This window comes from Drosophila busckii, chromosome 3R, assembly GCF_011750605.1.
Source record: "Drosophila busckii strain San Diego stock center, stock number 13000-0081.31 chromosome 3R, ASM1175060v1, whole genome shotgun sequence".
Taxonomy (NCBI): Eukaryota; Metazoa; Arthropoda; class Insecta; order Diptera; family Drosophilidae; genus Drosophila; species Drosophila busckii.
Window position 1 is genome coordinate 21,481,567 of NC_046607.1, and position 22,345 is coordinate 21,503,911.

General features: G+C 38.3%; 5 protein-coding genes across 6 annotated transcripts; 3 read left to right on the forward strand and 2 right to left on the reverse strand.

The window, feature by feature from the left end:
- Positions 1–219: 219 nt before the first annotated feature.
- LOC108602324 (gamma-aminobutyric acid receptor-associated protein) lies at positions 220–785 on the reverse strand. The gene has a single exon (XM_017990409.2). The coding sequence runs from the start codon at positions 666–668 to the stop codon at positions 300–302; it is 369 nt and encodes a 122-aa protein (XP_017845898.1). The 5' UTR covers positions 669–785; the 3' UTR covers positions 220–299.
- A 2,035-nt stretch (positions 786–2,820) lies between these two features.
- Positions 2,821–6,449, forward strand: LOC108601758 (lutropin-choriogonadotropic hormone receptor). Its single transcript, XM_017989682.2, has 18 exons — positions 2,821–3,218; positions 3,287–3,438; positions 3,511–3,585; positions 3,641–3,718; positions 3,778–3,852; positions 3,906–3,971; positions 4,027–4,095; positions 4,146–4,220; positions 4,272–4,389; positions 4,442–4,620; positions 4,676–4,840; positions 4,896–5,048; positions 5,108–5,253; positions 5,314–5,542; positions 5,603–5,798; positions 5,855–6,051; positions 6,106–6,304; positions 6,359–6,449. The coding sequence occupies exons 1-17, from the start codon at positions 2,931–2,933 to the stop codon at positions 6,290–6,292; spliced, it is 2,448 nt and encodes an 815-aa protein (XP_017845171.2). The 5' UTR covers positions 2,821–2,930; the 3' UTR covers positions 6,293–6,304; positions 6,359–6,449.
- On the forward strand, positions 6,397–7,194 carry LOC108601759. The gene is made up of 3 exons (XM_017989683.1): positions 6,397–6,654; positions 6,719–6,859; positions 6,933–7,194. Exons 1-3 carry the CDS (start codon positions 6,505–6,507, stop codon positions 6,996–6,998), a joined length of 357 nt encoding a protein of 118 aa, XP_017845172.1. The 5' UTR covers positions 6,397–6,504; the 3' UTR covers positions 6,999–7,194.
- A 1,741-nt stretch (positions 7,195–8,935) lies between these two features.
- On the forward strand, positions 8,936–11,851 carry LOC108602473 (tyramine/octopamine receptor). Its single transcript, XM_017990597.1, has 5 exons — positions 8,936–9,304; positions 9,667–9,769; positions 10,288–10,413; positions 10,796–10,982; positions 11,035–11,851. The coding sequence occupies exons 1-5, from the start codon at positions 9,073–9,075 to the stop codon at positions 11,743–11,745; spliced, it is 1,359 nt and encodes a 452-aa protein (XP_017846086.1). The 5' UTR covers positions 8,936–9,072; the 3' UTR covers positions 11,746–11,851.
- Positions 11,852–13,026: 1,175 nt separating this feature from the next.
- Positions 13,027–18,718, reverse strand: LOC108601728 (5-hydroxytryptamine receptor 1A). 2 transcript variants are annotated; one of them, XM_017989647.1, is made up of 6 exons: positions 18,547–18,718; positions 15,614–16,241; positions 15,450–15,552; positions 15,254–15,379; positions 15,009–15,192; positions 13,027–14,936 (listed from the first exon to the last, which is right to left on the reverse strand). In XM_017989647.1, the coding sequence occupies exons 2-6, from the start codon at positions 16,107–16,109 to the stop codon at positions 13,971–13,973; spliced, it is 1,875 nt and encodes a 624-aa protein (XP_017845136.1). In that variant the 5' UTR covers positions 16,110–16,241; positions 18,547–18,718; the 3' UTR covers positions 13,027–13,970. The 2 variants fall into 2 exon arrangements, with proteins under 2 accessions (XP_017845136.1, XP_017845137.1); XM_017989648.1 differs by lacking the exon at positions 18,547–18,718 and adding an exon at positions 17,959–18,014.
- Positions 18,719–22,345: the final 3,627 nt, after the last annotated feature.

Below are 22,345 nucleotides of genomic sequence, written 5' to 3' on the forward strand. Positions count from 1 at the left end.
AAAGTTGCTAAATAAATATGAAGCTATTTTTACAATTCCTGTGCATTTTAAAAATAAAAGCCATGAAAATCTTTCACAGCATGCTGTTAATTAAATTTGACAATGTCTTTGCACCTTTTTATAAAATGCAGTCATTTTATATTTACTTGTTGATTAGTAAACTGGCGCACTAATAAACAATTTGTTGTCATGCTTTAATCTATTTAAAAACTGTTAAACTTTTGTATTATAACCAATTTATTGCTGTTTAAAATTTGCATTGCTAAAACCAAACTTGAAAGCTTTTGCATGAACTAAAATTATTGTTCCTGTCCGTACACGTTCTCATCTGTATAGGCCATGTATAGAAAGTAATCCTTATCGTGATGCTCCTGATACAGCAAGCCCATGGTAGCCGAAGTGGGTGGAATAACATTGTTGACAAACAGAAATAGTGCATCGTCTGCTTTAAGATGAATACTTTTTCTGATAAGAAAATAAAACTGTCCCACTGTTAGGTCATTGGGCACCAGGTATTTCTTCTTCTCCAGACTGGTGTGACGTGTTTTGGGCGCCTTCTCTACAATGACTGGCACACGATCCGGATACTTGCGGCGTATTTTGTCACCCTCTGCACGTCGCTTATCAAAGGTATGATCCTTTTTGTACTGAAAGCTCATATTCATCATCGCGGCGTTGTTCCCTTCGATATGCAGGCCAAAGCAAATAAAATGTAAAAGTAAGCCACAAATGTAATAAGAGTATGTTTTAAAATTTGATTTATTTTCAGTTAGCAAGTCAAATGCCTGCTAGCTGTGTAAACTGACATCAAAATTTGATTTTAGTGCCCACTCAGTTTGTTTAGCTAGACGAGAGAGCAGCAGCAACAACAACGACGACGTTGTCCATGCCATCCATACATAGCTGGAAAGCTTTGTTTATATTAAGTGCACGCACATCACTCCTACGGCCAAGTGCAAGAGTTGTGGCTAAAGCTGCTCGTTGCACTTAAAAGCCTTTGGTGCCTGCTAACATCGTCCCGGAAGCCAGGGACCCAGTTTAGTTGAAGTTGCAAAGCTTATTGTGCGAACGCTGCTATAATACGTTGGACGTGTGCGCTCTCCGTCGTAAATCGTCGTGTATTCTCTATATATAATAAATCTCCGCCTGTACTACGGCTCTCAGCAAATTGGGTTGCCTCCGATTTCCGGTTTTAATTGGAGTAGCTTTTTGTCGATTCTACAGCGCGAGTCGTTGTCATTCAACAGGTGTCGAGCTAAGCGAGCACATTATAGCCACGGTTCGGTGATAATAATACAAATTAACTCAAGAAATCTCTGCCAAACTAACTTTTAGTTTGCATGATTTGTCAACAGTTAAATTAAGTAAAATCAAATATACAATTAAGTGGGTGCCGCGTGCGTTTGCAATGGCAAGTTTGTAACTAATTAAAATAAGTTTGTTAGCTGCTAATTAATGTATAAAGTGTAATCATAGCTCATTAGCTGATTAAAGCTTGCAACTGATTTAAATTGTGATAAGTGTTGATTTAAATTTGTAAAGCGTATCATGCGTATGCTTTGAATTCAAATGAAGTCAATTTAATCCTTTTAGTGCCCAAGGAATTTTCATTTGCTTTCTCTTATGCGTTTGCTGCATTTCTCTTATGCTCCGTATTCTAAAAACTGCTAATTACACCAAAGTGTTGCTGTGGACAAAACATTTATCTCTCAGTCGCTTTACAGCAATAAAAGTCAAATAAATAAACAATTTTATTACAGTGGTTAAACAGCATATTATTACGCAACTTTATAATAAAATCTACATATCTATATATATGTTATCACTGAAACAAAACAAATTATTAACCATGACTGTTTAACAAACAAATATTGTGGCTTAATTAAAAATGTGAAAAAGTGGCGCACATGTGTCGTCGGCAAGTTTTTTTTATAAACGCAAATTGCTTCAGTTGTTCTCGCCGTGACTTATACTATAAAACATATATACACACACATATATATGTCGACATATGTTTGTAAAAATTACAAAGTCAGAATTTGGCTAATAATTGTGATATTCAGCTTCATTGCTAGTTGATAAATTAAACAGCTATGAGATGAAATTTTGCGCTGTGCTTTTTTTCTGATTACTTCACTAATTGATTATCAACACAACAATGTTTTAGTTATTGTTTATTTTGGGACGAGTTGTAAAATGTGTGTGTGTATACTTGATAAATTGTGAAAATATTGACTTTTATTGCTATGGACATGGGCAGTTGCTCTAAAAATAGCCAAAGCGAGCATTTTGCAAATTTATTTATGCGTATACTAAAACATGTTAATTAATAATATGGTAGCATGCACAGCAATAAAAATTAAACATGATTGAAAATTAAAACAAAAAGCACACAACTTAGTCACTGCAGTGGGATTAAGGCAATTATAGCAGCTTAGTTCGCAAAAATTAAAATGAAATTGTGTGCAAAAGTTCTGTCAGCTTAGTTTTTTTTTTTTGTCATATATGAAAGTTTAAGTGTTTGCAAGTTAAACATGAACAAAATAATATTGTATAAATTGAAAAAACCAATCAAACATGCATTCAACGCCAAAACGTGAAATGTTAATTCACAGCTTTATCAATAGGTGCAAAATATTGAGGGGCACAAGCTCAGTTTTTGTAAATATGTATGCTGATTTATTTGTGTAGTCTCTCTATAGGCTTTTGTTATCAAGCTGCTGACTTGTCGCCTTATCAACTGACAGCGGAAAATTCAATATGTTAATTTTACAATGCAAATTACATTTATTTTGAACAGCTAACGCAGCGCAATTTGAACATGTCGAAGATGCCAAATTTAATAATATTTGATGCGCTACTGCTAAGCCACAGTGAATGGGCAGCCTGTGTTTATTAAGATTTAATTAAAGCAACAATTATTAATAAACATGCAGCTCAATTGCATGGAAAATCAAATTAGTTGTTTATTACTGCTGCTGCTGCTGCTGCTGGCAGCTTCAATGAATGGGCAGAACATTAGCATATTCGCGGACCCCAGCGCATCCAACTGCTATAACCAGCGCAGTGGCTTCAATCTGTATTCAAATATATTGTCTACGGACAATGTCAATGTAACCGACCCACATTTGTTATTGGCACGCTCAGCTGCATTAACTTTGCAGTCAACAGCGAATGCATCCGTTTGGAAATGCTGCTGCTATGAAGCAACTAATCAAGTAAGTGCCAGCGCGTATATTAAATATCAACAACAAGCCCACATTTATTTTCTATCTTTCCCCCACAGAAAGAGTTTGAGTGCCGCTGTGAGGGGGAGGCGCTAAAGCGTGTGCCACAGACAATAAAATATCCCATACAAAGGCTCACCATAGCAGCTGCGGGCTTGCCGCGCGTACGCTCCACAGGATTAAAGGTGTATGCTGCGACATTAATGGACGTGTAAGTGGCGCCAACGCATTTCTAATGCATTTATGTAATCCCAATTTAATGTGTTTGTTTGTTTTCTTTCAGCGCCTTTATCGATTGTCTGCAGTTGGAGTTTATAGAGAATGGCGCATTTGGGAATTTAACTGTCCTTCGCACTATGTAAGCTTTTTAATTCTAAACTATCATTTATCATTATTAACTTTTGCTATTTCAGTTACATATCAAATGCGCCTAGATTGACGTTCATAACGCAGCAAGTATTTGAAGATGTTTCGGAAACTATTGAAAATATGTAAGCAGCAAAGCTTAAAAATTAATCTATTAATTTTTTAATATATTATATTATTTTAGACGCATTATCAACAGTGGCTTAACTAGCGTACCCGATTTTAAGTTGCTACCGTCCAATATTATTTTACAAATGATGTAAGTACAGCGAAAATAGTAAAATTCATATTGTTTATAACTTATGCTTACAGTGATCTCGATAATAATCACATTTCTCGTATTGACTCCAAGTCGCTTAACCTGAAGACTGCACAACTGTAAGTCCACTATAAAAATAAGTCAACAATGCACTTAAACCTTTTTATTTTGCAGAATTTTAGCAAATAATGACATAGCCTATATAGATGAGCAAGCGTTTGCTGGTTCCAAAATTGCAAGACTGTAAGTAAAAACTAAAAGCAATTGTAAGCAAACTAATAAGCCAGTTACAGCTCTTTAAAGGACAATCGCAATCTGCGCGAGATACATCCAAATGCATTCCAAGGCATCTTAGATATAGGACAACTGTAAGTTTTAATACTTTAACTTCGATACGATATATAACATTTGTTTTTTAGCGATCTCTCAAGCACTTCGTTGGTAACGCTGCCATCGGTGGGACTGCAAACCATTGAGGAGCTGCTAATTATGCATACGCATACCTTGAAAACAATACCATCCATTTATAATTTTAAGGTTTGTATTTTAAGTCAATGCAATAATTAAACTAACTTTTAATTTACACAAGAACTTGGAGCGCGCACATCTTACACACTCCTTTCACTGCTGCGCCTTTCGCTTTCCCTCGCGCCACGATCCGCAACGACATGCGCTACAAATGGCGGAAATGCAAAAATGGCGTGACCAGTGCAATGGCAATGCAAGAAAAACTGCAGAAGAAACGAATACGCAGCGTGTGCGCTTGAGGTGAGTAACATAATCGATTTAAATTACTTGCTAAGTACTAATTATTGCTCAATAGTCGTGATGCAGCTGAGCTAGGCGAGTCAACTGATTTTCCTGGCGAGTTCTCGGCCATAGCTGATGATTATATGGGCGATGCCAACGTAGGCATATTTCATGAGGAGATTACCATCAATCGTGCAGACGAAGAGCTGGCTGAGTACTGCGGCAACTTTACTTTAAGGTAAGCCTTACAACAACTTCCTTTCCTTTGAAGCTTAAGTTTTGTTGTTTTGCAGAAAGCCAATTATCGAATGCTTTCCGGTGCCGAATGAATTGAATCCTTGTGAGGATGTTATGGGCTATCAATGGCTGCGCATAGCTGTGTGGATTGTTGTGGGCTTAGCTGTGGTGGGCAATGTAGCTGTGCTAACTGTTAATTTATCAATTAAGTAAGTTAATTGGCCACATTTCTGTATCAATTAGCTTAACATTTTGTACATTTTCTTAGAGCCGAAACTCCTACAGTGCCGCGCTTCTTAATCTGCCATTTGGCCTTTGCCGACTTGTGTTTGGGCCTCTATCTGCTTTTTATAGCCTCAATCGATGCACATTCCATGGGCGAATATTTTAATTACGCCTTTGACTGGCAGTATGGTAAGCTAAATTTAAATCAATTTACAACACACAACTGTCTATGGTCTGCTTTTCATTTAGGCTTGGGTTGCAAGGTTGCTGGCTTTTTAACTGTATTTGCCACACATTTGGGCGTTTTCACACTAACTGTCATTACAATTGAACGCTGGTTGGCCATTACACACGCTTTAGATTTAAATCAGCGCATACGATTACGCGATTCCTACAAAATCATGCTCGCTGGCTGGACCTACTCTATAATAATGTCATCAATGCCGCTATTCGGCATAAGTAATTATTCATCCACTAGGTAAGCGTTGCAATTTGAAATATTTAAAGCTCGTAGTTTACATTTATTTGCATTTGGCAGCATTTGTTTGCCTATGGAGCGACGTGATGTTTACGATTCGCTGTATTTAATGTTGATTTTGGGCTCCAATTTCCTCGCCTTTTTAATTATTGCCATTTGCTATACACAAATATATTTCTCACTGGATCAAACTACACGCAATGCACGGCAAACAAATTCCGGAGAAATGAGCATTGCCAAGAAAATGGCGCTATTGGTGAGTGGCTAATTGGGTGGCTATTATAACTGGCGTTAAATAAATTATATTTATAGGTATTTACGAATTTCACCTGCTGGGCGCCTATTGCATTCTTTGGCCTCACTGCTTTGGCTGGCTATCCACTGATAAATGTATCCGAATCAAAGATACTGCTTGTTTTATTCTTTCCACTAAACGCTTGCGCTGATCCCTATTTGTATGCTATACTAACTTCACAATATCGCGACGATCTTGTTACGCTTATGTCCAAGTATGTATAAGATGCATGTGCATGTATTTATAATTAAGTTAAATAATTTCATAGGCTGGGTCTCTGTCGTGCAGGCCTCCCATTGAAGTATAGAAACAGCATTTCAATGCAAGCTACCGCCTCTTCACATTTGACTGTGCGTGGCTCCATCGGCCGTCAGAGCTCGCTGGGATATAAAGGACATCAGATACTCGAGCCAGAGACGCAGAAGATGCTAAAGAGCCAGGAGGCATTTGTATGAATTCGCAGCAAGGTAAGCAGCGCAACTACAGTTGAACTACAGTTAATGCTCTTTTATATATTGCAGACTATCGAACAGGGCAGCGTTGCCCATCACTAGCAAGTAGAAACCAACCCCCATGTACAAAAAATACCAACTGCAAAAATACCAGCAACTGGCAACAGCTGTTAGTTAGCTGTACTTAAGAAGAGGCGGCAGACAAAACCAAAACAATGTCGCTGCTTGTGGAAACTACGCTTTGTTTTATTTCATTACTTACTGTATTTAATTATGTTATTTGTGCTACGGAAAATGCTGCAAGTGGCGCGCGTGCAGCGACTTTTCACTTTCCGGAATATGCCTACAAGGAGACCAGCAAAAATGTACGTAAAGGATATTGATTTTTTGTGTTGACAGGACTGAACTCAACAGTTTTTTGCATTACAGGAAGTAACCTATCATGACTATGAGCTGGCTTGTAGCGAGAATTTGATGTGTAAGAATAATGCAAATCTTGTGGCGAAATTAAATTGTTTAAGACGCTGCATATCGCCGTCGTGTTATCAGGATATATACGCGTTTAATGAGGTAAGTTGCAAATTGTAAAAGTTTCAAGTGCCTGTCACCAAACCCGCACAACTTTCGTTCTGTTTCCTTACAGCTGGAGGAGGGAGAGATCGACGTACGCATGAATTCGTTTAAAGGCTGCGTTATTCAGCGCATATAGCATAAGGCGCCGTTTCTGCAACAATTGTATCTCTCGAACTACTTGCAGGAATGGCAGTGGAAGTTCTCGGAGCTAATGCAGCAATGGTATAGGACTGGCTGATATCTATGTATGAATGCAGTGCTTTGAATAGTATTAAACTTAGCTCATAAGCCAAAAAAAAGTATTATATAAATGTTAAACGTAAACGGAAATAAAAGGCTAAACTTAGAACTTGTTCGCGCAACATTAAGTATACGCAGCATTGGCTCAAGTTCAACGACTCGTGCGACTCGATGTCATGTAATTAAGCAAGTGAGCAGCACTGGCCACATAGCAATTCAGACTGTCAGCCACGCCAATCTAACGAGCATATATACTACATATATATATATATATACAGTCGTGTGTATTGTGCAGTGACAAGTCAAAAATTGTTAGCTTAACCAAGAGTTTGGGTAGAGACATTAAACGTGCGTTTGGCAATTAGTTCAGTCGTCCGCGAAACGTTCAGCCGTCTAGTGCTAGCTCCAAAGGACATGCAGCCCTTTGCTATATATAGAAAAAATGTCATCGAGAATTTTCTAATCAAGTGATAAACACTCGCAGATAACTTCATAAATAGATAAATATCACGTAGGCCGTAATAAAAATTAATAGAGCATTTAATTTATCAATTAATTCATTGATATCAGCTGAACTACGCACCAAAGCAAATTGTTTGTGTGGGCAAAAGCTAATACCAATCACTTATACACATGTTCATAAACATTTTATCTATTTGCTGTAAGCACAAAGGACATATCCGCAATGTGTACAAATAGGTGACGAACAAAAGTGTGTGGTACTGAATTAATTTCGACGTTCAAATTATTAAAAAATAAATGCAGCGAATATTTTAGAAACGCGCCAACGCAAATGTGTGTACACGTTTATTAAAGCACAAAACACTAATAAAAATAAAAAAAAAATAAACAATAGCTAGCAAACGAAAAAAAAGCGTAAAATAGCGTAGGAATTTTCACAATGCTAATTTTTTATACCTTAGGGCATACGCCTTAATTACGATGGCATTTGGATTCACAAGAAATGACGCACTGCAAATAAAAACAGCATTAGCTTAAACAATTGTTTACATTGTGTGTGCGTGTGTGTGTGTGTGGGCTTAGCAACTTTTTATAGAGCATACAGTAGTCGGAGTGCCTTTGCGCTTGATTCGCTGCTTTGTGTACTTTAGGCGGCAATAACAAAAAATATTGTGCATACAAAGTGTCTGCGGGTCAGCGAGGGGGAGCACCAGCAACAGCACCCAGTCCAGTCCAGTCCTCCCGTCTGGGTATTCATCAGTTCGCCAGATTTGTTGTTTAGTCAGTTTGTTGGCAACGTGTGTGTGTTAAACAGCAGCCGCAGCTCAAAAAGAAAATCTTTGCGCATATAATTTAATAAATACCCAAATAATAATTAGATTAGTTTTAAAATGCACAACATTTGGCATATTACAAGTGCTTTGCACTCAAGACAATTAGAACACGTTCGGACTATTGTTTAAACATGCGAAACGTATTGAAATTCATTGGAATTTGTGTAAACAAATAAGGAATATTGAATAAAATTAATCTGCCGTCGCTAGCTGATTTATATATTGATGATCTTTACCTGTCAGCGAAACAGCTAAAAGTTTACTCTGATGTAATTTGTATGCTCTATACTAGTATTACATATTTGTTTAAAAGGTGTGTCTAAAATAGCCAAACAAAAGTTAAACGTATTTAGTAACTAAATATGCTAAAGGCTGCGCGAGAATTTCAAAATAACAAAACTAAAAGTGAACACAAATATAAAACAATAATATTTTTACAATTATGCTGTGCTGTCTACAATTTATTTAGTTATCTCTCAAGTGCTTTGATATTTGAAAATATTTTTATAGTTAATTAACGTGCATACATCAACTAATCGCCAACTAGTTGCTAACTGTGTTTAAGACTTACTTATCAATATAAATATAAATAAATATGAGAGAGTTTCAACATGAGTCAGAAGATGCAACCCGCCCGCTCCGGCGCCTTGCTGTTCATTGATTGGGCGTGAAGGAATGATGGCGAGCACGGATTGGGAGAGCATGGCGTGGCCAAAGTCAATAGCCGTTGCTATTTTCGTGCTACTCATATTGGTAACCGTAATCGGCAACATGCTTGTCATATTATCCGTATTGACCACGCGTCGTCTACGCACCGTAACAAATTGTTTCGTTATGAGTTTGGCAGTGGCGGATCTGCTCGTTGGCATATTTGTAATGCCACCGGCTGTGGCGCTTCATGTCATTGGTATGTATTTATTTATTAAACGCCTAAGCAGCAGCAGCAGCTGATGTATTAGTATTAGTATGCATCTATATGTGTGTGACTGTGTGGAGTGCTTTTGATTTTATGGTCGAGCACTTTTTGCATTTAAATACTTTGGGTCAACTTTTGTGCAACAATTTCAACTCGAATGCCACTCGATGGTATTTAACGTATTTGAACCAACTTGAAAGTTGCAGAAACAATGTAAACCAAAAGTTTACCTTTCAGCCCAAAGTATGCCGCTGAAATGTTAAATTCAAATTCAAATGAAATGTGCATCAACTGAAAAGTTTGTTACAGTAATAACACGCTAGTAAATGAATTATGCTCAATTATATTTATAGGCACTTGGCAGCTTGGCTGGCTGCTCTGTGACATTTGGATATCCTTTGACATAATGCTCTGCACCGCATCCATACTAAGTTTATGTGCCATTAGCCTGGACAGGTGAGTTAAGTCCATAGCTAGCGCTAAGCAATAGAGTTGTGAAATTATTGCAAAGGGTTACGTTTTGAATATTGTGCGTTAGTTTATGCCCAGCATTTGCGCTGGGATCATCATCGTGATGTCATGAGCGCATAAAAAGGTGAATATACTTAGCCCTTCCTTGCTATTCCTTCACACACAGCGTTTAAAGTATGGAAGAAAAGCAGCAAAATTACAATATGGGCGGGCGGGTGGATCGGCAACAATGGAATCAGCAAGGACAACAGTAAAATTGTTGGCACTGGCACTCGCTGCTTTTGTTGGAAGTTTCAATTACATTTTAATGGCATTTCCAAGCTTCTTGTTGCCGCCATGCTGCGACAGCGAGCAGCACTGAGCTCGGCTCGGCTGTTTTATTAACAATATGCCGACTGGCTTTTGTTTTCATTTACTCTCTACTTTATTGCTTGCTATACGTATACGTAATGTGTAATATGTGTGGGCGTATATATTTGAGTCTGTATTTGTTTGTATTCTAGGTATCTCGCAGTGACACAACCATTGACATATTCGAAAAAGTGGCGTTGCAAGCGATTGGCATTGTTGATGATTCTGGGCGTTTGGTTGCTGGCATTTCTCATTACATGCCCACCCATGCTAGGCTGGTGAGTATTCCACCCCTTTCCTTCGAAAAGTAAACACATTCGTTTTGGCAACAATTTCCAGCAAACGGCACTTGAGCCTAATTTAGCGCAATTAGTTGTTTCACTGAAATTGAAATTGGAGTGCTCAAAGCTCAACGTCGAGACGAATTCGATTAACAAAAGACAATGACCCCACGCATACATTAACCACAGCGAAATTCACAGGAATCGCCCACGAGTCCCTTGTGGCGCTGATAAGGCAATTAAATATGTCAAATTTAATTAGCGTGCTTAATGTACTAAATAATGGTGGCATGAAGCGCAACTAAGATCGCAACAGCTGAAGCAGTTGACAGCTGTTTTCACTGCAATTGATTAACTTAGTTACTTTGATTACTTGCAGGTATGAGGATGGCAGAAATCGGCATCAATCATCAGATGTAGTTGATTGTCGCTATAATCAGAACAAAGGCTATGTGATTTACTCCTCGATGGGCTCATTTTTTATACCGCTGGCAATCATGTTGTATGTTTATCTGAGAATTGGTTACGTGCTCACATCACGACGGCAGCGCATTCTGCATGATGCGGTAAGTTAAGCAGCTTATAGTTTATAGCCAGCTAAAACAATTTCTTGCGCAGAAAACGGAGCGTACAGCGGATCTTGAAGTCGATGGCGACACGTTCATAACAAAGCCCGAGCAGTATCGCAGCAGTTCCCAAAAGGCTTTGCACAGCAACATAAGCAGCGCTCCGAATACGCAGCCGCATCCTTTATTTCAATGTGCTAAATGCCAGGCTAAGCAAAATGACAAGCGTAAGCAGCTGAAAGTGCAGCCAACATTTTATGAACTGATGGAGATATCAAGGCTATCGCTAATACAGAATACAGCGCAGCGTTGTCGGCATCAGCTGCGCTGCTGCTCGACCATGTCGATGCCAACGCTTTACTACGCTGACGGCGAGTCCTTTGCCAGCACATCCTTGAATGCAGAAAGCCAGAAGGCGATAACTATGCCACGACCATTGGCAAGCAATCGCATACCCATGCGCGTCTCAACAAAGTTTAAGAATTCAAAAACCACCAAGACCCTAACGATTGTTATGGGCGGCCTGATTGCATGCTGGACACCTTTCTTCGTTTTCTATTTGCTTGTGCCCTTTGTGCCGCAGCTTAAAACGCTCGAAATCCTAATGGTTTTCTTCACTTGGGTGGGCTGGCTGAACTGTGCCATCAATCCGTTCATCTATGCGTTCAATCCGGACTTTCGTGCTGCCTTCTGGCGTTTGACCTGCAAACGCATCTGGAGGCGCAAGCTGTCTGCAAATCATTTGCATATGTTTCGCGGCTAAGCAAAGCTAATTTTTTGTATATATAGAAACTAAAAATACGCTGCATATGGCAGCCATTATAGCTGTATTATATATTGACATTGAAACTAATTTCGTAATGCATTTTAAAGCCTCTAAGTGTGTAAGTGAAATCTATTATACGTATACGTAATATTTTATTTAAGTATTTATTATGAATAAACGACAAATATATGTATGTATGCTAACCAACATTGGTAAACATTTACACACGCACACGCACACACACACATGTGAGAATATCAATTTTTCGGGGCAAGCACAACCAGGCGTATGCGTAATTACGCATACGAGCGCTCGCTCGCTCGCATGATGCCCAGTGGAAATCAGTATTGTGGCTTTTAGTGCGCTTACCAATGGCAGTAAAATAAACTCGCATTTTGCTTAGTAAATTGGGCATAATAAATCAAATTGCTATTTGCATTTACAACTAATGTTCACTTTTTTTTTTTGAGCTTGTATTAATTGCTTATTTACGCCTTAATTGTGCACTGCAGTTTATATTTAGTCAGTGTTACCAATAACTAGCACAGGGCGTCTAAGCGCAAGTGCGTACGCTTTGATCAATATCATTAACTCTGGTTTTAATTGCTGTAAAAATAAGCTAAGCTAAAATTAAACTAACTATGTGGATAAAATGTGGTCATCATGGTTACGTAACCAACTAAAAGGAAAGGTGTCTCCAATGAATTACCACGCACAACTACACACATACTCTATCATACTCACATATGTGTGTGTGTGTGTCTGTGTTTGTGCGATAATTTATTTCAGTTTGAAAACCGCAGCAATTTGGACGTTTTGGGTTTGCACTGACATCATATTATAGTTTGTATAGGAATTGTAGCTAGTCCTACTCACAAATTACTATTTTTATGTATTAAAACACTAACTAACGCAGCTATGTGAGCTATGTTTGCTTGTATGTTTGATGGCTAAAACCAGCTTACTTACTTGGCTGGCTGGCTGCGGCTGCTGAAATTTATTTAAAGCTTTTGCTGCATGTTTGTTAAATTTTGCACACAAAAGGTATTTTCTGAAAATGAAATTTGCTTAGCTATTTGCATAAGATGAAAGCCTTTTTAAGCTTTACAATCTATTTAAATGAACATTAATTTAAGCTATGCATTACATAGGCAAAACCTAGGCGCAATTTACATACTTACTTAAGCTCCAGTTGTTGTATGCCTCGAATGATAAGAAAACGCAAATCAAGGACTCTTGAGTATGCATGTATTTTTATTTGGAAATAAAATAGCTTGTTGTTGGCTTTGGAATACGCGCTAACATTAATTAAAGTTAATTATAGTTAACACATATGTATGATGGTACTTATAAATAAGATTTGGCGGTGGGGTGAGTTGGATATTTGAGATTTTCTTTGGTTTAATGTCGAACAAATGTTTTTGTTGCTATGGCTTAAATTATTGTGGCAACAGTTGTCTATATAAATATGCGTATATGTAAGCCCCGACATAAAAGCAAGTACTACTTTATATATATGTAAATGCTAAGTATTAGAGTTGTTGTTTAAAAAAGTATATATAGGTATATATAGTTGTTAACACTAGATCACATAATAAATTTGATTTATTGAAGCTACTTAGACATACGTTTGGTAATTACTACAGTGCGTACTATTAACGCTATTTATTAAGGGAAAAAACAAGTGCATACATTACATATTAAAGTTAATACGACTTGAATACTTTGAATGGGAAATTCTGGCTGCGAGCTAATCAAGGAAATATCACAACAAATACCATTTATTTGGAATAAAGCGCCAATACACAGATTTCAACTTGTGGCAGTGCTCGGCTATGTGGCTTAGTAGGTACTCAAGAAGTTGTTAAATCATCGCTTAATATTTACAATTAAGCATTTGGTTTACATTTAGGCATTAAAACTAGCAGCTTTGGGCATTGCATTGAATTTGCTGTTGTTGTCACATACGCACAATTTAATTAATTGCATTTTGTTGTAATCCCGTCAAGCTTTTAAGTCTTTAATCGCATTAGAACGAACAATTCCAAATGACAAAACATAAATGGCTTAAATTGATACGTGTTTTGTACGAATTAAAAGCAAAGCCAGTTGGTAATTGCAATTGACGACATGAGGAACTGTTGTACTAGTAGAGAGTTGCTGCGAGCCAAGAATGAATTGAATTGATTGGCATTGGTAACTGTGTTTAGTTTGTAACGCCTTTAGCGCCTTATCGACATTGTGTTTGTGGGAAACTGCGGCTTCTGCTCGTCGTGGAAGAAGCGCTTGCAGGTTAAACGCCAGAAGGCAGCGCGAAAATCAACGCTGTAGAATGCATAAATAAAAGGATTAATCGCGCTGTTGAACCAGCCAAGCCAAGTGAGTGCCTTGGCCAGCGTGCGGCTGACTTGTTGCTCCGCAAGGAATGGTGTTATGAGATAATAAACAAAGAAGGGCAGCCAGCAGGCAATAAAGCCGCCGACAACAATGCTTAATGTTTGCGTTGTTTTGTTCTCCTTCTTTAGCGATGTAATGCGATTCGACAGAGATTTAATATTGTTTGATAAAGTGGGCGCCGCCGCATCGGCAGCTGCACCAGACTGCTGCTGCTGCTGCTGCTGATGATGATGATGTGGATGGGGCTGTGATTGTGGATGAGGATGCTGTCGCAATCGCTCTCGTTCGCCATATCCTATGCCTAGGTGTGAGTGTCGAAAGCTATGTGTACGTGCATGTTGCTGTTGCTGCTGCTGCTGCTGTTGTTGTTGTTGTTGCGGTTGGGGCTGCCATTGCGCATCTGATAGACTATTGCTGGGACCCATGCCCATGCCCATGCCACTTGTCATTGTGGTCATTGTTGTCGATGCGGTGGAGGCTCGCTTCAGCGAGAGCGATGAGGGGCGCGTTAGCTCGTAACAGCCATTTCGACCGATGCTGATGCCTCCATTGCCACTTCCGCTCTGTGATGATGGCAACGCCAGCAATGACTGGCAATTTCCAGCACGTACGCCACTTGCAGTTGCCACCCCAAGATTGTCGCTATCGCTTAATATTATTTCATGATCTTTGGCTATGGTCTGATTGGAAAACGTACGCTCCGAGACTTGCCTGTGCCGCGTATAGCTCGCACTCAGCTCATGCTCTGAATACTCCATCTCGACATCGGCGGCCGTATAGCGCTTAAATTTCTGCAAAGCAAGTTAGTTGGCAATGGGCCATAAAATCAATTGGCACTAATTCGTTTTATGTGCCGCACTTACCTTATTATGTTTATTGATGTCGGTTAAGTTGTCATGTCGCTTGGCCACCACACAAGATATCCTCGCATAGACATAAATCATGACTGCCATGGGTATAAAGAAGGAGCCCATTGCGGAGAAAATTACATAGCCCTCGTTCTGATTATAGCGGCATTCTCTCAAGTCACGTCGACCAGGCTCATACCTATGCAAACATAACAAGCAAAGTATTTAAGCATGTAAAGCTCCTCTCCCTCTGCACTTACCAGCCCAAGATGGGGGGACAGGTGATGGCTAAAGCCAGTATCCAAACAATAAGTATCATAAGCAGCGCCAGACGCTTCGAGCGTCGCTTCCGCGAATACGTGAGAGGTTGTGTGACAGCCAAGTAGCTACAACAATAAGGTTTATATGCAAATTAGTCTTGAGCTCTTGAGCGTGCGGCGGCGTGACGTGTATTACCGGTCCACGCTAATGGCGCACAGGCTGAGTATGGACGCAGTGCAGAGTAGTACATCAAAGGATATCCAGATGTCACACAGCACCCAGCCGAGCTGCCACGAGCCTGCAAAGATAAGAAGCATAGTTAGTTGCCTTTGTTGGCTGCGTTGGCGGGACTTACTTACCAATTAGATGCACTGCCACCGCTGGCGGCATAACAAATATGCCCACGAGCAGATCAGCGACCGCCAGGCTCATGACAAAGCAGTTGGTAACAGTGCGCAGGCGACGCGTTGTCAGCACTGCCAGGATAATGAGTGTGTTGCCAATGATGGTGAGTATAATGAATGTGGAGAACAGAGCCACCAGACATATGCCCTGCCAGGATAGTATGAGATCATAGAAATGCGCCCATTCGGCTGCAGCTGCTGATTCGTTGTAGTAATTAAACGTAGTTAAGGCGGGTCCACTTTCCGTGCTGCTCTCGTTCTCAGCATCATTAAAGGCTTCGGTTGTTAGTGAATTATTCAGCACACTGTGCTCGTAGTAGACAAGGGAATTGCTCGAATTCTGCTGCTTGTAGCCATGGACGCCGCCTCTAGTGGCGAGCAGGCCGCTCACCACACCGCTCAGCAGCGTTGAAAGGAAAGCAGCAGCAGTGCTCAGTCTAAGCGCAGCCATAGATATTGCGGACAGACGACTATTTATAGCTGTTGAGTCAATGCAAAGTGTTGGCAATTAGTTCGTCTAGGATTAGCATTGTATATGAGAACAGTTTGGTATCGCATGTTGAAGTTTATTGGATTCTCATTGCTGCAAAACAGAGAACAGAGAGATACAAAAATAAGTTTATAGACAACTTGTTGCAACTTTCTATGAACTTCAACTCAACTTTGCTATTAACTTTATTGCATAGCCAAGTAGACAACAACATGCCAGGCTAGGCGTTGGCGTTTGACAATAATTTGGCATTAAGTATTATTTATTCAACGCCCGATAGCGTGCCCAACCGCATGCTATGGCTCTTAGAGATTACAATTATGTATATATATACATAGGAAAGTTTGTATGTTTGTACGATAAGCAAATTAAAACTGAATACGCAAGAGACGCGGCGGCGTTCTTAAGTCTATAAAAAAGAAAAACCCTTGAGCAAATTAACTTTTAACGCCTCTCAGGTGGCAAACTATAGTATTACCTCAACGAAATCATGCTGTTATTTTTGGAAACGCCAACTATTAATATACACAGCACTCAATCTAATTACAAATTCCAGTACGTACAAATGAATGAATATTTAAGTCTCGGTATCAGTCATCAGCTTGTCATTGTATATTGTTTATCGCTCACGTGATAACAGCAAATGGGTTTTTTATTAATCCAATTAAATACTTTTTAGTCACACTGCGTTCTGTAGTTGAGCTAACGTTAAGTTTGGCTAAATTTGCTTCTAGCCACAAACATAAATAAATTGTTGTATATTTTTGCACTCTTGGCCTTTCACTCGAAATCCATTTTTAAGCATCGATGTTCGAGCGTAGATACATCATTATTTACGCCCTGTCCAACGCACAAGATTTATTTCACACTCAAAGTTCAATATCTTTGACTCTTATGTTGGCCATAAACACAGGAACACAAATGTGGCCAAAGATGAGCCGAAAATATTATGCTCTTTAAGCTAAAGTTGGCTTAAATTTTTGTGCAAATATAACTGTAATCCTTTCTCTCTAAACGCAAATAAGCTGTTTTCTTGTTAAAGTTTAACTTGCTTGAGATAAGTACATAAAATTTTGTTTGACTTTGTACATTTGCGTAGGTGTTGCTGTTGGTCTTGGCCTTTTAAATATGCAGTAATCTGTTAAAATTTATATGCGGCTGACTGTGCAGGGAGCATAGCCCCTTGGTCTGTATGCTCTTGGGAGGGGAGACTTTCATGCTTTCATGTTCTGTTGTTTATCTACTTAGCCGTTATCTGCCATTTGGTTTTTTTTTATCGGATGAACGACAGCTGCGACCTTCCCTTTATTTCCAAAAAAAAAAAAAAAAAGATTCAGCAAAAAGCCAATTAATGTGCGCTATTAAAAGCTTATATGTGGAGCAAACACACGCATAAATTTTGAAAAATATTGCTAATTCTACACAAAAAAAAAAAAGAAAAAGAGAAATGTGTAAAGAAATCTTTTTTGATATTGTATAATAAATTGAAAATTGGCAAGCGCGGCGCGTGGGACTTTAACAAAGGCTATATTAAATTCTTGCAGAGCATTAAAGTTTCGTTGTGGGTTGGACACTATTACAACTATGCAAATGTATATAGCTCGTGGTTGTGTGTGTGTGTGCGTATACGTAATAAGTATAAAAATTGTTCATGTTTCATAAAAGTTGCAAAGTGACGGCACTTTATCTAGGTTGCAATGCCTTTTGGAATAATGGCGGCTGTCAGTAATGACTGGGAACAACAGCTGTTGCCACATTTTTGGATTCATAATCGGGGGCAGCCGCAACTACAACTACAACTACAACTTACATGCCACAATACACAACTATAAACAATGACAATTTATGTGGTGATGCGGTGTGGAGAGCACAAATCACTTGAAGTTTTCTTTATGACGACGCGCTGCTAATATTTATTTATATGCTCCATATAACTTTTATTGTGTGTTGTCGTTTTATTGAAATTTATAAGTTTGCAACTTGGCACTGTGGCTTTTGTTATAAACAAACGCAGTTTATAAAAGCAGCATAATAAAATGGCAAGAATCTTGCCATTTAGCTTTCACATGTTGTCGTTGGCGGAATTTAATTAGTTGCGTTTTATTTGCTTTCTTAATTACACATTTCTTTCAGCTTTCAGCACAAACTTATTAATATTTATGCTTGCACTTAGTTAGCCACTATCAACACACTACACTGCTCAAAATATTGCAAGCATGTGCTTGGCTTTAATTTTGTTTGATAAAGAACATTGATAACTCTGCTTTACTTCGGCGTTTTACTTATTGTACAACACTCCACGGCGGCATGTGAAAAGAAAATTTGGCTGGGCAACTTATTGTTTATTAATCTTGCTGCTGGCAAGTATTTGACAATTTATGTGTGTGCAACTAATTACATTTTTATTATTGTAAACATATGCTCGATATGATCGATTCAAAGTGTTTGATAAACGACTTTGCCCATAAAGCACACGCGTAGCCAAGTTCCAAGTAACGACTGCATTGGTGCAGAGTTCCTCCAAAACTGACAACTGCTTTGGCCTCTTCGGCATACCAGACGTATACGTACCGCTTACTTCAGCAGCAGCTAACACTGTGCAACAAAATCAAGTTACTTATGCATTTGATTCGCACTTTGTTTACTTTATGAGATATCAAATATTATAGGCAAGCATAAATAAAAGTAAAGCAAAGGCTTAAAAACATATTTGTAGGCATGAGCATATATATTGTATTATTGATTTTTATATATATTTATATTGAACACTAACTTGTGCTTAGCTACAGCCCACTGGAAATGCAAATGCTGTAGCATAGTGTAGAGAGCGTTAGAGAGAGCGCGTTAACTTGCAAACTGTTCCACTCACGCTCTCTCGCTTCTGTGGATTTACCCCGCAGCGTTTTTCGTTATGTGGATTCCATTTGCATATCAAATGCAATAGTTTGCATACAAGATTTAAAAAACATGTTTATATTAGGTGAGTAACCAATTTGATTTCACAAAATAAGTTTAAATATATTATAAATTTATGTTAAATAAATTGACAAGTTTCAATACAATACACATAAGTATTTAAAATATAAAAGAGCTTGCTTAGCATTAGAAATGCATTTAGGGTAACAAAGTTTAAGTTATGCCCAGCAAGTTCTGATTTTGTTCCACAAATTCATTTACAGAATGAATGTCCTGTACTGATTCAATGGAAGCAAGGAACAAGCTTGTAAATGCGCATGAGCACATTAAAAAAATGAACTTTGTGGAATACAACAGGCTGTGTTTAAATTATAACTGATATTAGAGTGTAAGTGCATAATTACAAAGCGCTCAACCTACATGTTTAAGTTAATTTTAAGTGTATGCTTTTATTTTAAAATTCCGCCAACTTATGAATAAGCAAACACTCTATGGCAATTGTTTTTAAGCAGCGCTATAATGTATTTAAATTATTAAAAATTATTATATATCAAACTATTATAAGCTTATTTTAATAATTTCAACAAAGTATATAAAAGCAGCTTCTCTTATAAGCAAGTACTTGCAGCCCAAGACAATAACAAAAGCAACTTAATGATTAAATCACTTTTGAAAAGTAAAGTCTGTGGTGTTGGTGGTGCTGCAATTGACAACAACAAATAGAGCAACTAAAACCAATAGGCAAAATTAACTTAACATCTGCACTTGAAATTTAACAACACACACCAAAGAAAACAAACAAGATAGTTTAAAGTTTGCGTAGTATGTGCGACTAGCAAATACCTAGTGCTAGTTGCAGTTGCAATGACAGTTGCTGTTGCAGTTGCAGTGTCAATTGTAGTTCCTTTATGCAATTGCATCCTGCTGCTAACAGTTATGTGTTATTTAATCGTCATGAACTTTTGCTGAATCGATAAAATAAACTCTCCCACACACTTGGGCCAAATGTAGCTAACTGCATAAATAGTGGCGCCACATGGGCGTAGCCAGCTAATGGCCAAGGGGGGGTCAGCAGCTGCCCCTTGCGTAAATGTGCAAAGTTCGCCCAATTTGATGCTTATCTATTTTGTTTGAATTTCAAACTTTGACAAGCTCTAACTCAGCGAAATCAAAACGGATTTAGCTGTTTCATACCACGTTATGTGCGCATAAAAAATACAATAAATGAGGCATAAATTCTAAGGTAATTAGATTTTAGCTAAGTATGAGAATAAGATAATCCAAGGCAGCAGCAACTTAAGCTGTATTACAAATATCAATCTTTTGACTAAGCTAGCTAATCAGATGTTAAGATCAAGTTCATTTCAATTTCTATGGCCTTGTTAGACTCGTGAGATACTAAGAATCCCCAAAATTGCATCAAAGCTTGATAAATCCTATCGATTTTCGATAATTTTGGCAAAAAACGTGATGTAACCCCTGTAACTTTTGGCGCAAGAAATGATGGCCGTTTCATTTTTTTATCACTTTCTAAGCTTTGAGAGGCTAAAAAAAAAAAAAAAAAAAAAAAAAAAAAAAAATATCTCAGTCAAAAATAATCGCCACAGAGTGTTTTGCATGGGGCTTAAGTTTAACTCATGAGATACCAAATAAACATGATTTTTGTTGGTTCGATAAATAAACAAATTTTTTGACATAGTTATGGTAAGCAAACAATGGCTTGAAGAGTATCCTTTTGTTTAATCAAACCTTGCAGAGCTATAACTCGGCTAAAAAGAAAGCCGATCGGCAATAACTGCTTTGTATCAATATGTTGGCGTGGAATGCATGTAAGAATGGGGTATACCAAAGACTGTATGCATAAATTAAAATTATTTGGGCGAAGTTGATGGAAAAATAGGGTGAAGCAAACAAGACAACATTTTTGTGAAATATCGCACTTTGATAAGCCCTAATTCAGCGAAATGTCGTCCGATTTCAGAGTTTCATGCCGCGTTAGACTCGTGAGATGCATCTTATTAAAACTGCATTTAAACTTGGAAGTTTTAAAATTTTCGATTTTTTGGCAAAAAATGCAGTGTTACCCCTGCAAATTTTTGACAAAATTTAAATATTCTAAATTCCCAAATGTAATGATGCAACTTTGTTTTTAGCAGCAATACGAGCATAACGCAGTAAAATATGCAAAGATCGGCTGAGTTTTCTTCAAGTTATGGCTAAAAAACAGTGGCTGCCGGCTGCATTTTATTTAAATTTTAAACTTGCTTTGTTTGTTAATGAGCTTAAGTAAAACTGCAGTATGAGTATAACAAATGAAATTACATCCTGGCTACGCCTCTGGCGCGCGAAACAGTTGCACATATGTAAAGAAGCAAAACAAACGCCAGCATACACACACACATACAATCATATATGCATACATTTATATGCATGTGCATTTAATATATACACAGATATGTGTACAGAAGGTATTTAAGTAAACCACTTTGCATGCAAGACAACCACGAAGTGAACAAGCTTAAAGTTTCGCAACTCTTGGCATTGCTAAAAGCCTTTAAAAACACAATAAGCATTAAGAATTTGGCATAAGCGCAGCTCAAAGCCTCACAGCTGTAAGTTTATATTAGTAATTAAAAAAGTTGAGTGCATAGCTAAAGGCGTTTAAATATCAGCCAGTAAGGAAAGAGTCAACAGCTAGTATGTGCTAGTAGCATTTTTTTCAGCTTTGCTCTTTGCTCTAACAAATCGCAGCGACATAAATTTGAAATGTTCTGTGCCCTTTGCTTTTTTATTATTTATAGACTCTGACAACTTTATTATGCAAACCCTTTCTTTTTTGTGCGCAATTTTATTCGTAGAGTTTAACTACAAATTGTCGTCAGTGCGAACTTTTCGCATGCACCTGAAGCCAACTCTGGGTCTGGGGTTTGGCTCGATGACCATGCACTTAACCAAAACTTTCGAACCTTTGTGTTAAAATTTTGCTGTTTTAAAGGTCTGCCATAATTGAGTTGCACACACACACACAAACACACACATACACACATCTTGCTGTTTTTTCATGCCTGTCGCATGTGTTGGGCGTTGGGCGGTGGGCGTGCCACATTTGTTTGGTAGTGCCCTCCAACCGCGTCTACGTGTAGAACTAATATAGGCCAGCCCCATGTATGCTCTGGGCATACGACGTGCTCACACATACGTAGCTGCATTTAAGTAAATTTATTACATTTAAGTTAAGTTCTGTGGGCAATAAAAAAAACACACACGCACACACACACAGA

Excerpts from the sequence above, each read along its gene's own strand:
- LOC108601758 (XM_017989682.2), top strand. The coding sequence starts at position 2,931 with ATGCAGCTCAATTGCATGGAAAATCAAATTAGTTGTTTATTACTGCTG. Across the intron at positions 3,853-3,905 it reads AATATTATTTTACAAATGAT|TGATCTCGATAATAATCACA; the intron begins GTAAGTACAGCG and ends TTATGCTTACAG. Across the intron at positions 5,543-5,602 it reads AGTAATTATTCATCCACTAG|CATTTGTTTGCCTATGGAGC; the intron begins GTAAGCGTTGCA and ends TGCATTTGGCAG.
- LOC108601759 (XM_017989683.1), top strand. The coding sequence starts at position 6,505 with ATGTCGCTGCTTGTGGAAACTACGCTTTGTTTTATTTCATTACTTACT. Across the intron at positions 6,655-6,718 it reads ACAAGGAGACCAGCAAAAAT|GAAGTAACCTATCATGACTA; the intron begins GTACGTAAAGGA and ends TTTGCATTACAG. Across the intron at positions 6,860-6,932 it reads ATATATACGCGTTTAATGAG|CTGGAGGAGGGAGAGATCGA; the intron begins GTAAGTTGCAAA and ends GTTTCCTTACAG.
- LOC108601728 (XM_017989647.1), bottom strand. The coding sequence starts at position 16,109 with ATGGCTGCGCTTAGACTGAGCACTGCTGCTGCTTTCCTTTCAACGCTG. Across the intron at positions 15,380-15,449 it reads TGCGCCATTAGCGTGGACCG|CTACTTGGCTGTCACACAAC; the intron begins GTAATACACGTC and ends TTATTGTTGTAG. Across the intron at positions 14,937-15,008 it reads ACATCAATAAACATAATAAG|AAATTTAAGCGCTATACGGC; the intron begins GTAAGTGCGGCA and ends CTTGCTTTGCAG.
- LOC108602473 (XM_017990597.1), top strand. The coding sequence starts at position 9,073 with ATGATGGCGAGCACGGATTGGGAGAGCATGGCGTGGCCAAAGTCAATA. Across the intron at positions 9,770-10,287 it reads TGTGCCATTAGCCTGGACAG|GTATCTCGCAGTGACACAAC; the intron begins GTGAGTTAAGTC and ends TTTGTATTCTAG. Across the intron at positions 10,414-10,795 it reads TGCCCACCCATGCTAGGCTG|GTATGAGGATGGCAGAAATC; the intron begins GTGAGTATTCCA and ends GATTACTTGCAG.
- LOC108602324 (XM_017990409.2), bottom strand. The coding sequence starts at position 668 with ATGATGAATATGAGCTTTCAGTACAAAAAGGATCATACCTTTGATAAG.